This window comes from Puma concolor, chromosome A2 (assembly GCF_028749965.1).
Source record: "Puma concolor isolate L17-30 chromosome A2, mPumCon1.1.hap2, whole genome shotgun sequence".
NCBI lineage: Eukaryota > Metazoa > Chordata > Mammalia > Carnivora > Felidae > Puma > Puma concolor.
The window spans coordinates 38,786,348-38,799,775 of NC_141668.1; the positions used below are offsets into that span (position 1 = coordinate 38,786,348).

A 13,428-nucleotide genomic window follows, 5' to 3' on the forward strand; every position below is an offset into this window, starting at 1 on the left:
TGGGGGACACTAGACCAGAGTGCAAGGCAGGCCAGAAGTGCCAGGGAGTTTCTGCCCTGGGAGCAGTCTTAGATCGGTGACCATGGGGGTCGGTGGATAAATATCTCAGCTTTTTTGCCCTTTGGTGGTAAGGGTGGCTGGAGGGCAGCTCTAAGTGTTCTATGTATTCCCCCCAGAGGTCCTCAGTAAGGTTGAGCTTCAGTTCCCATAGCAGTAACTTTTGCATTAATGCACACTTTTGTGTTCTTTCCATTTCATGTTTTACTTCCTAAACTGAGTTTACCTCTCAAATAAATGATCTGCACTCAAGTTGTTTGTTTTAAGGTCTGAGTTTGGTGGAACTCAACCTAAGATCCTAGTTCTAATGGTCTTTCAAAGAATCTACATGCAGCAAGCTCACCAACGATAACCTAGAATTTTCTGGCTTTGTTGCCTAGCCTCAGTCCTGAATTGGAACCAAGTCTATTTTTGCCCTAAGAGTATTTACCGATAATTCTCTAGTGATTTCCTAGTAATCCTGACTATACCTACCATCCCTTGCGAGACTGTGTACCTTCGAGAGGGGCAGCTGGTACATGAGTCACACAGACAGAGATGAGATATTGCCTTTACTACTAATAAAGATGCTGTTGGAGAGCATGGCTTACAGTTGTGGGCCCTAACAATGAACCGCAAAGTTAGGCAGATTTATCCAGTCACAGACAGTGTTGGATAGCTGCAGGCCTCCAACTTCACAGGCGGAGGCTGCCACTCTAAAGTTTGCCTAATGGAGGAGCAGAACAGGATGTGCTCTGTCTGCAGACAGACAGATCCGAGAGAAAAAAGGAGGAGGAAGGGGTTGAATCATATGTGCCTAGTTCCTGTTCCAGTCAGAAAATTCATTCTCCTCCCTCACAGCAGTGACAGGGGGGAAGAAAGAAACCAAGAAAGTTATTATAATGGGTTCCTTTTCTCATTGTAACAGGACGCTAGGGAAAGAAGTTCCTCTTTCCAACATTCGCAGGGTTTTTTTCCTCTTAGCTCATTGGGCTTAACCATTAAGCTCAAGGCCATCCAAGAATGTGACCATCTCCTTGGCAGGAGATCAGCAGTCTATCCTAACAGTGCTGCTCCCACCACAAGCACATCCCCTGACTTTTCCCATCTGAATGGCTGAAGAGCATAGCTACGGCCCTCAGAAGCCAATTCATTGACTGAATTTCAGGGCCACGCTGAACCCCAGCTGAAAGCTCCCCATTTCATTTTGCAGCCCTAATTAAGTCTAACCATGTTGTTTGGACAGTCTATCAGAGGTTCTAAAAAGAGATTATATGACAACGTAAAGATATTTCAATAACAAAATTTCAGTAAAATATTGATGCCCCCCAATTTAAATATAATTCCTCTACCATTGTGAATTTCCCAGGGAGGAAAAAGTTCAAAGATGAGATTCTCTTGCATGCTTGAGTTAAAGACAAAGACATTAGAATATAAAACTCATCCTTCTGATGATTCTGATTCTGCTCGTTCTGAACTGGGGGGTTCTTCATGCCTTGGATAGCACTGTGGTTCTATCAGCAACCTGGACAAGGTCCCACTAGAACCACTAGCGCGGCTTTTTTCAGAACCTCAAAAGTTAAATTATACACCAAGTTTCTGCTATGCCTCGCTTTTTTAAAGAGTATCAATCAAAACACTTAACACCAACATAGCTAAGCAAAAGAAAACAAATCAATACCAAGATCTTCAATTATCAACGAAAAATGATGCTCCCAGAACAGAACCCTGCAATTTCCATAGTGATCTTGATTTCAGCTTCAGCAGGAAGCTGAAGTCCTTGATCTATAAATTTAAACTCAATTGGGAGGAATCTCCCCCAAGAGGTTAGCATTGGCAACATGCTTTACCATTCCTGCGGGAAGAATCGACTACTATTTCTCTCAGGTTGACACAGGTGACCGTAAGAGATCAGAATATGCCACCTCAATATTTGCCACTCTGGCATAAGGATTATTTTGAGCTGAAAGCAAATGAGAAAAAGTAGGCATAGGATGAGCTTTCTGTGGTATCCTGTCTACCTGAAAACAAGAAGGTAAATTCCCCTTATGAAGGTATCTCCTCCTTCCCCCCACCATTCTCGTTTCCACACCAGGAAGGGAATGACAACCTTATCACTAGAGATGAGATGGCATCTTGAAGGAGTCTACACAAACCAACCTTATCAAGTACCCCTTACCTATTATTAATTTCCATATATTTGCCTTCCTGCAATATCCTGCCCCTAGAAGCTCAAAGTCTTTTTCATTTGTCTTGACGCTTCTCTCTTTTGTTTAAATGGTACAAGAGCACCCAAGCTTAGCTATTTGTTTCTTTTTCTTTCTAGGGAGTCCCCTCACTGTGTAAAACTTTTAATATCAAATAACTTTGTATTTTTTTCTCATATGAATCTGTCTAATTAGTTTGCAGAACCAGCTGAAGAACCCTAAGAGGGCAGAGAATTTCTCTTCCCTGTGATATTTGCATTCTTGCAAAGTTTAGAAATATGCAGTGATGGCAAGCCCTATCGAGAGTCTGCCTGGAGAGGTCTTTCTTTCCCATCTTGCATCTTAAGAACTTTTTAACTTTTCATTTCCCTTTTGAGCCCTTCGTCTCCAACATCTCCCACCTGATCCATGAGATGTGGGCTTTAAATAACCACATGCTTTCCACACTGGCTTCTGCTGTTGGGTCTTTGTTGTGGAATGACATGCCTAGAAAGCCTGTCTTGTAAGGGTAGTTTCCTCTTCATCCCATTGTTTCAACTGGGAAATATCCTCAGCAGATTCCTGAACTAAAGCTGCTATGGACATTTCTGCAGCTGACACTCTAGATTCAGCTGCCAATGACAAAACTCCCCAAATAACAATGGGAAGGTAGACATTTATTTCATTCACATAAATGTCTAGGTCAGTGTTCCCGGGCTGGTGTAGCCTCCAGTCAGGGATTCCTTTGACACTGCTGCTCTCAACAGTGTCAAATGCATGATTTGACCAGTCTGTCCTGTATGCAGACATCTTCGGCAACAGGAGCAGGAAAGGATGAAAGGAAAGCAGAGGGTGCCATGTCTAGCATCTTAAGGCAGACTATTAGAAGCTGTCACAGTTGACTTTTCTGTTTACATCTCATTTACCACAATGTAGACACACAAGTATCCTGAGCTGCAAGAGAGGCTAGGAAATGTAGTCTTCATTCTAGGAAGCCATACACCCAACTAAACTTATTATTTAAGAAAGGGAGAATGAATACTGGGGACAACTGGACTACCAGAAAAACTGCACTGGTGAAGACAGATACCACTGCGGAGCCCTCAGCCGTCCATCCCTTGCTTTTGATTGGTCCAGGCCTCCAAGAGTATTTCCCTCCCCTCTGCCTTTGTCAGCAGTAGTGGGTATGTCCTGGCACTTGATTTCCCCTCTATACCTTTCAAGGAGGAAGAGCTGGGTTTGTCACAATATAACTTACCTCTTAAGTCAATTCATTTTCTTCCTTAATACTCCTTCTCTAATATAGGCCTAATATTTGTAGAATCTGATGCCTCCTTTTTTTCTTTCTTTCTTTCTTTCTTTCTTTCTTTCTTTCTTTCTTTCTTTCTTTCTTTCTTTTTTTTCTTTTTTCTTTCCTTTCTGTCCTGGACATGCACTTAACCTGACACTCTATTCTAGATTTTGTTTAATGGGGTCTTCTGTTTTGAGAGATAAATCACTAGGTTCTGGTTTGCCAAAAGCAACCATTGTTTAAAAAAAAACCTTGGCCCCTCACTCTCACCTTTCAGAGTTTGATAATCAGCATGTATTTTCTCATTAGGCTAACAGCCAATCCAGGCTCAGATTCATTTATCACTGTTCTGCCTGGCTCTCTGATACGTTTCTTCTTTCTGGTTGGCTTTACTTAAGAGTCTTAATTCTCAAAACTTGTCAGGTGTGTTCCCTCTGGGCCTAGGGAGCACTGGTATCCCTATTTATAATTTTAGTGACATCTGGAAACCCATTCAGTATTCCCTTGAATAGTTTACTTCCACCTGACTGATCCTTTCCTTTTGAACTGTCCAACCTTTCAGGGTACACTTGGCTTTAGTGTCTCAGTTTTTAAGAAGGAGATTTCAATGGTTCTTGCCAAAGAGTCTCTTCTCTGTGTAGCTCTAAGAGAGTACTTTGCCAATAGTGGTCTATCATCTTGCTCCCTCTGAGAGTCAGCACAGTTGGCTGAGATTTTGCTTCTATTGTTGTTTGATTTTTTGGGGATAAGTTATTATTTCTGAGCTAAAAAAAAAGTACCCTCCAAAACATCTTAGTCATTAAAAAAGATAACCTCTTATATGAATTAAACCTAAGTACATCATCTTTTCCCTTTTACCTGTCCTTCAATTTCATTTTTCCTTATATATCCATCTGATCTGTTCTCTAAGACCTCAACTTTATCTCCAAAAGAGCTTTCTCCTTCACACGCAAATTATTCTTAATTTTGTTCTTTCATAGCGCTTGTTCTAAGATTAAAACATATTCTAGAAACACTCTAGACATTCTCTGATTTCCTGAACAAATCTGATTCCTAGAGACATAAGGTTCTAGGCACAGACTAACTGTCTTATTAATCTTTGATTTTAAAAAAGTTTAAATCATGGGCGTCTGGGTTGCTCAGTCGATTAAGCGTCTGACTCTTAGTTTTGGCTCAGGTCATGATCTCATGATTCATGGGTTTGAGCCCTGTGTAGGGCTCTGCACTGATGGTGCGGGGCTTGCTTGGGATTCTTTCTCCTCTCTGCACCTCACCAACTCACTCAGTCTCTTTCTCTCAAAGTAAATAAATAAACATAAACTCAATTTAGATCAATTGTGTCTTTAATTTAGGCATTTTCCATTATAATAAGGGCTTGCATTTCTCTGCTTGATTTTTAATAAAAGCCTTGTGCAGGTGTCTGCAAAGCTGGAGGCTTGGAAATCTAAAGCCATGGTCAGAGCCTATATAACTTACAAATCCAGTCAATTTTGGATCATATGGTAGGAGATTAGGCTTGAGACTCTGGACAGTCTATATTACTTCAAGATTAGTCTTTGGGCACTGCCTACACAGACTGGTACTAACAATTGAAAACTAGAACTTAAAACTCCAGTGCTCCATAGCACACATGCTGTGTAAAGAACCCACTGTAAAAGAAATGATAGAATTAGAAAAATCATCATTTTACAGCCATTACAAAAAATAATAGGTAACAATTACCAATGAATACTAAACTGGTTAGATGAAAGACCGATGGGGAACTTTCTAAGAATCCACTGGCTGACAATACCAGGTGGACTGTCAATTCTCACATCCCTAAAACTGGTACATGGATATTACGTGCCTGGTGTGATACAACAGGGATAGTACTTCTTATAAATTATCCTTGACAAAAAATAATTTTGAACACAAATTTACTGGAACTTCTTACATCTACCAGTCTACAGGAGAATGGGTGATAGAGGAAAAAAAACTTTATCAATAATTTGAACACTTCATTTGTGATTTGCATGTCTTCCTTATTAAAAAAAAATTTTTTTTAAGTAATCTCTGCATCCAACATGGGGCTCAAACTCATGACCTTGCGATCAAGAGTCACATGCTCCACCAACTGAGCCAACTAGGCACCCCACATGTCCTCCTTATTATAGATAACCTAGTCTAATGAAATGAGATCATTTATAATGATTACATAGTAAAACGTTATAGCCAAAATACAAAAAGTCCTCACTTTATTTTTTAAAAAGTACTTTTGAAAAATTTTATTTCACCAGGGTCTAATCCTTTGCTGATGTTCAAATTTAAACAATTTTTCTGAGTCTGTCTCATAAGCGAAAAACATGAAAAGTTGCTTCTGTGGCATTTTCTTCTAGTTTTTCAAGCCCTCATGTAGTAGCAACTGGTTCAAAATACTGGTTTGTTTCAAAGCATGCAGTTTAGATGTATCTTCGCTGATGATGATGATATTTCCATTTTGTTCCTGAGCTGTCAGGTCACTTTCACTGTCAGACAGTGTACATAGTAGAATATCGTTTTCATACGTTGGAAAATAATACCTGAAAACAACCAAAGACATGTTGAATAAATCCAGAAAAGTTTCTAGGCAAACGAACATACATGTTACTATAATTCTGCCAGGTTTCTTTGTCAACAGTTTCAACAGCATTTTGCAAAGGTGGTATGGGGAAATAACTTGTGAATTACTTTTACTTTGACCTCTACTGGATGACATCATTCTTGCTAGTATCCTTGCTAGCTGCCCATTTGGCCTGTGCTTCATATTCCACAGAAACTCACTACCTGAAAAGGCAGCTTACTCTAGAACCGAGCAGCTCTAGTTGCTAGGGATATCTCCACAGATAAGGCTAAAAATGACAACCCTTTCATTTTTACTCTAAGTCCCAGTTCCTCCCTAGAGGTTAACAAAATTCAAATATGGCTACTCTTTCGTACATTAATCCTTCATATATCTGATGAAAACAATTTCCCTTGAGAGTGTGTGTGTGTGTGTCCTTCCCAACCTAATCATTACTGGTTCCTTCATTCTAGGTGAACAAAAATCAAACATCTACAGAATTTTAAGTCTATTATTCTGGTTCCTTTTCTGGACACATTTAGGAGTTAGCTCTGGTGTATCTCTAAAGATTTCAACTTACTTAATGAGAATTATAGGAACAGGGTCTCAGGTCAATCCAGAAATGACTTTGTCTTTCACAAATCTAGGATTTTTTAAAGATGAAAATCTAGCGCTTTTCGGCTAGTGTTCGGGGGCAGGGGTGGAGTGGGGAGGGGGTGGTGGTGCAGATTTAACGTTCTCTGAGAGGAACCTCCAGGTAGCTAGAACCCTATAACCTCTCAGAGGTTCCCTCAGCTGAGGTTGTCCAGACTGATATGAGGACCAGCCCAGAAGGCTGAACTGGCAAAGGATACCTGGCAGTCTGATACCACCTACGGAGGTATAGATCTGTGGGCCAACTGCTTAACATTTATAAAGTACTGAGATGCAAAGTATATACCAGAAGCCCTAATAGTTGGATGTTCTTCGACACAGTAATGTTATTTCTAGGAGCTTATCTAAATGAAAAATTAGATCAGTGTGCAAAAATGCAGGCGTATGGATAGTCATTGTGTTACTATTTATAAGAACAAAATGCAAGAAGTAATCTCACTATCTAACAAATTAGGTAGATCTAGTGAATGGGATATTTGGCAACCCTAAAAAATGATGCAATAGATGTATATTGGTATAGAAAAATGCTTACAACATTCTCTTAACATAATTTTAAAAATTGATACTTCTATATCTACATCTTTATCTATCTTCATACCACAAAATCTGAAATAGTTGGTTACATTTATAAAAGGGGGATTACTTTAAAAATCAGGTTTAAAATATATATTTTTTAATGTTTATTTATTTTTGAAAGAGAGAGACAGAGTGCGAGTGGGAGAAGGGCAGAGGGAAAGGGAGACACAGAATCTGAAACAGGCTCCAGACTGAGCTGTTAGCACAGAGCTTGATGCGGGGCTCGAACTCACAGACCACAAGATCGTGACCTGAGCTGAGGTCGGACTCTTAACTGACTGAGCCACCCAGGCGCCCCTTAAAAATAAGGTTTTTGAAAATTTTTACTTTTTACAATAAACATACGTTTCTCTTTTATTTAACTGAATAAAGGAACAAATAAGGGCTATGGAGCAAAGTACTGAAAACATAGGACATTAAGGATTACTCACTCTGGTTGATCCCATATCTTTCTTTCAGGAAGCAGTGATGTATGTTTAGTCTCTTCCATGTGAGTCCTTAACTCTGCTTTGGACTTGAATTTCACATGGCAACTATAACATCTACATTGGTGAATTTGCCTTCGAATGAAATTGACCAATTTTACTTGCTGATAGAAATTCAATCCTGAAAATGACAGTTTACAGAATCACTAGACAACTGGTCAGACCCATTTTTGCAAAAGAGCCACTTCCCTTTATTACCCAACCTGAAGAGGCAGTACAATTGTAAAGCGTAATAATAGATACCAAATAACAACAGCCAATACTTATATAGGGCTTATGTGCTAAGCACTGTTCTAATCATTTCCCATGTATTAATTAATTAATACATTTAATTCTTGAAAAACTCTACCACATAGGTAGTACTACCATGTCCACATTATGTGTTAGGAAACTGTCCACAGCTACACAGTTTGTAAGTGGTTGAGGTAGGATTTGACATACATACATATCTGTAAGGACAGCAAAGTAATGTAACACTTTCCAGAGTCTAGGAAAATAGTCAGTGAGGCTGAGGTGTGGGAGGTAAACTTTCTAATCTTTGAGCCATTAGCAAGTCAGTAATTTACATCTTTATGCCCCTAATCTTTCTATCACAGTGACACTGAGAATGATGCAATTGGGTACATCTGTCTATGGTAAATAATCTAGCTACACTGTCAAACAGTGCAGTAGGTGTTTTGTATACATTCTCCACTCCCTGTAACAGTCTGTTGACCTGAGGCCTTATGTCACACAGCCATTAAGGGCTGGGGCTGGAATCTGAGCTCTGACTTCAAAATCCATGGTCTTCCCATCAGCCCCTTCCACTTTATGAAAGATACTAATCATTAACTTGTGTTTTATTTGAAGCATATTCATATATGTAGGAAAGAAGGAAGACCATATGAAACCAAAAACCATATTTGAACGTTACAGTTCAAAATGGTTGTGAATCACTGCTTCAGGCAGTCCTGCTGAGACCATCTGTGGAGAGACACATTTTGGCTGTGCACTCCCCAATCACGACTACTGAACGCAGGCATCGTTTACAGAATAGTGTATAAAAATGCAGCATCATGGAAAACAACTTCTGAATCAAACTTACCAAGTTCTGACTTTATTTTGAGGAGATCAAAATCGTGTGCTTCCTAAAAAAAGGAATGAATATCTGTGAGTATATAAATTATTTAATCTTTCAGGCTGAAGTTATAAACAGACAGCTTATTCATAGGAGTTTGAACACTGCTGAAACTCAGTCTCAGTTCATCATCTTCTGCTTCTGAAGTAGTCGAAATGTAACTGTTTCCCTCCCCACATCCAACTACTTTTTAAAGCACAGTCCAAACAAGTCATGCCAATCAGCTAAAACATTTTAATTATTCACAGTTTGTATCTACAGTTTTCACAATTTACTATGTATGCATTCTGCAGTCTGACAAAAGTGTCCCCAGTCTCTAGTAAGACGTGGCCCTACTTACCATACTGTGCGCCTGGACTCGAATTATGGATATAGGTCCTTTGCTACATAAGCAGGTAGGTGATTTTGCAAATCTGCTTTTCATTTTATGCTGTCAAGTACACTGCTTAATGCAAATTTCTCTTCACTCACATCTTCCCACAAATTACATTTCTTTTGATTTTTACAATGCAGACTTATTTTATTCTGTTCCACTCCTGCAATCGTCCATCTGGGTAAATGTTTGAACTTAAAAGCTTACAGAGAATAAAGACCATCTAACTCCCTGTGAAGGCATTTAGTGTCACATCAGAGGCAGGATGATTAGGAACACCATTGACTCTTTATCTCCGAAAGTGACTGAGCAGAGGCCGTGGACACGGGTCAAGGGTGTTGCAAAGGGAATTCCTACACAGGGTGGGGGGCTGAGACTTCCTTCAGTTCAAAGATTTTAGGATATTATGAATTAATTTTAAATACTAGAAACTATACACACAATACTATCAGCAACCTGTTTCAGAGAAAATTACTCTCTGCTTTCATAGGGTAAACGCTCGTGGCCTTTTGAATACCTTCTAAGTTCTTACTTTACGGAATTGAGAACAGTGCGTCTGAATGAGAGTGGGGAGAAGGTGGGTGAAACAGGATGCTCTGCGTCACGGTTGGCAGAGACGGCCGGGGGAGGGTAGGGAGAGCATATGAGAATCATCCGGCGATATTTTTCTATTATAATCACCCCTCTCCCCCCAAGCTGCGCTACCGTCCTGAATCATTAGATGTCCCCCTTCCCACCCCCCACTGTGCAGCTTAGGATCAGAGGTGTTGGGAGTGTGTCGTCTCTCAGATACACTGGCATGAAAAGAAGGTTTAGGATTGTTACCTTCAAGCTTAATTGTAACATAAAAATGGCATCCAGAAAAGAACACACAGGCTGGAAACGCCCTCACATTTCTTCCCTCCAAATTGTTGTAACTGAAGGAGCTGCACAGCCACACCATGCACCCTCTCTGCCGGTGTCCCCCATTTCATCAAGGGCTTTGTGAAGGGCAACCTTCTCCCTTCTGCTCTCCTTACCAGCACAGGAAGCAGTGGAAAAAGACCTAGAACATGTCTATATCTTGAGCACTGTTAATCATGGATACAGGTCCTGCATTCTAAATGAGAATTATCTACAAAGATCTGAGAGGAAGGACAGCACAAATAGTCTGCGAACTCCTATGCTGACCTTTCACATAGGTCCAGTGCCCTGTACTCAACTGTCCTGAGTTCTGGTTCTCCTTGACGGATCTGGCGGTCTCTCGTTTTGCTTATCGCATTTTTAGGAACAGGATGACAGAAATTAAACATAGAAGCTGATAAGACTGCTACTGCTATCAGCCACCCTGCCAGAAGAAAACAAAATTCAGACGAATACAAGCATCTTACCTCCATGTGGACACATAATTTCTCAATTGTTTCTGCTTGCTTTTCACAAAATAGGCAGACAGCAGAGTCAGGGCGCTCTTCCCAATCAGACCAGTCGCTGTGTTAAAAAAGAAAATAGTAAATACGGAGATTCCCCTCACACAGTCACTTGGTATTACTTTCTCCTCCCTAGGAAACCCTGCCAATCTCTTTCAACTCTGACATCGCTGTAAAGATTGTCACATCATATTATGACTTTTTGATACAGCTTTTGAAATTCAGAGCAGCACCATGAAATTAATATAAATAGCGAACAGGTGCTGCTCCATTTTCTTCTATCTGCTTCTCTTCTGAGCAGCTATTTCACTGCAGAATCAGGATAATGTCTTTCTGACACAGCCAGGTTTAATTTGCAAAGGAGGCCTATCAGAGATGCGATGCTCTCTCTCATTAGCCACAACCACTAAGTACACATGCTGTGAAGTGTAAGGCTGGGAGTATGTCTCTGCATGACAAACGGTGTGTTTTAAAAAGCAAATCGTACATCCTTCATGTGAGAAATGCTGATCATTCAAATGGGACAAGTGTTAAATCTGGTGGTAGACAGAGAAGTTAAAAATCATACAGGACCCATTTTTACCTACAATTCCTGCCGACCCACCACCCCCTGCATTTATTTTTGGAGATACTGCCAACTTCTTCTCATTCCTGAGCCTGGAAAACTGAAATTCCAGGAGAGAAAAAAAGGCCAAATGGCTTTGAAGGAAAAGCGGATGAGTAACAGGGAATCCTTTTAGGTTGAAAAACACATGTCTCAAGGCTGTAACTCCAAGGAAAGGAGCTGTGAGTTTCCAGTGACTCGAGTTTTCAGTGACTCAATGGGATGAACATGGAACAAGGTGAACTTCACTTCCATTATATTCTCTAATCATATCACTTCAAGGTCTGGGCACCAACCAAGTGAGCAAAACACCAATAGAAGGTATTTTTCTCTGCACTATATTTTACCTGTGTGTCCAATTAACAGTTTTAAAGGCAAAAAACTATTTAGTTAGAGTAACAGTCGCTTTAATGATTTTTATGCCGAAGTTACTTTGAATTCAAGTTTTTGCACTAATACATGGAAGGATGGATGGCTTAAAAAGAAAGTCTTTTTTATTTCTATTCTCTCTTCAGAATGATCATTTTAAACCAACTGAAGAAATGTTTTCCTACTCTTAAAACAACCACAATTAATTAGCAGCAGTAACAAGTCTTACTCTTCCTGATGGTCTAGCAACTCCCGATCATCTTCCAACTGAACTTCCTCCCACGATTTTCCAAGTTCCTTTGTGGGAAGAACAGAAGGATTAGAGAGCTGGAAGAGCGGGGTGAAGAGGAGAAAGGAGAGAGAAAATAGACACAGAACTTAAAAAAAAAAAACAACCATAAAAAAAACCCCACAGAAACTCATACTCGGTGGTCTTAAATCAATACACGTAGGATTTATTAAAACAGTTATTTCGGTGACAAGGAAGGATGTATCCTAAAACAATTTTAATGTTTTTCTTTTTGGAGAAGCAGCAGTATTTTTTCAATCAAATTCCTTTCTCTTAAATGTAAACCAACATTTCTTAACCCTGGATGTACATTAGAATCTCTTGGGGAATCTTTTTAGAAATCCAAAAATATCTCTGGATGGGGACCCTGAAACACTGTCCTAGCTGGACTGTTTCTCCTTGAGGTCCCCTACAGTCTATTTTTCAAACAGCAGCACAGTGATCTTTCTAAAGGACACTTCCCTGTTTGTATAAACCCTCCCATGGCTTCTTAACCACATGGAGGACAAAATTCAGAGGCCTTACCATGGCTTGTAAGATCTCCACGTTCTGCCCTGGCTCCTTCTCCATCCCTTAGGGCCCACCACTTTTTCTCTGGCTCAGTTTGCTCCAGACACATCAGTCTTTTTGCTTGAACACAGCAGGCTCACCTGTACCCAGGTCCTGTACGTGTTGTATTCTCTGTCTGAACACTGCTCTCTCACATAACTGCAGGGTTCAGTCATTCTGGTATCTGCTTAAATGTTACCATCTCTTTTTCTGACTACTCTGTTAAAACTACACCCCTTCTCCAAGTTACTTTTTATTCCCCTATTATGTTTTTTATTTTTGTTAAAGCATTGATCACTACCTGAAATCAAGTTTGTGTTATCTATTTGTTCTCTTATTCGCTATTCGTTTTTTCCACCAGAATGCCCATGAGGACATGGACTTTGTTCACTGTTACATTTCCAGAGCCAGGCATACAGTAAGTACTAGAAAGTATTTTTTAAATTAAATTATAACTGAAAAAAATCTAACAATTCAATGCCAATTTAGATTCTATCTCAAAGGTTTTTGTAAGGTGATTAAATAAATTAGTTAATGTATGGGTATACCTCAGAAATATTGTAGGTTTGGTTCCAGACCATCAATATAAGGCAAGCCAAATGAACATTTGGTTTCCTAGTGCATATAAAAGTTATGTTTATATTATACTGTAGTATTTTATGTGTGCAAGCATTTTATCTAAAAAAATAATGTACATACCTTACTTAAGTACTCTGAGAATTACCAAAATGTGACCCCAAGACATGAAGTGAGCAAATGCTGTTGAAAAAATGGTGCTGATAGACTTGCTCAAAACAAAGTGGCCACAAATCTTCAATCTGTAAAAAATGCCTGTCTGCAAAGTGCAATAAAACAAAGAACGCCTGGATATAAATACATGGTACCAGGCAACAGTAAGTACTCAAGTATCTACTC

The 13,428-nt window shown here is 39.7% G+C and overlaps 1 protein-coding gene across 4 annotated transcripts in view; it reads right to left on the minus strand.

Moving 5' to 3' along the window:
* Positions 1 to 5,762: 5,762 nt before the first annotated feature.
* ZNF277 (zinc finger protein 277) overlaps positions 5,763 to 13,428 on the minus strand; it is a 113,124-nt gene continuing 105,458 nt past the window's right edge. For 3 of the 4 annotated variants that reach the window (XM_086692296.1, XM_086692311.1, XM_086692321.1), the window contains 5 exons: positions 11,905 to 12,002; positions 10,667 to 10,763; positions 8,891 to 8,933; positions 7,753 to 7,927; positions 5,763 to 6,071 (listed from right to left, as the gene is read on the minus strand). In XM_086692296.1, coding sequence (XP_086548422.1) covers positions 5,885 to 6,071; positions 7,753 to 7,927; positions 8,891 to 8,933; positions 10,667 to 10,763; positions 11,905 to 12,002 — 600 coding nt within the window. In that variant the 3' untranslated portion in view covers positions 5,763 to 5,884. The remainder of the gene's footprint in view (positions 6,072 to 7,752; positions 7,928 to 8,890; positions 8,934 to 10,666; positions 10,764 to 11,904; positions 12,003 to 13,428) is intronic. The other variant, XM_086692303.1, reaches the window with a different exon arrangement.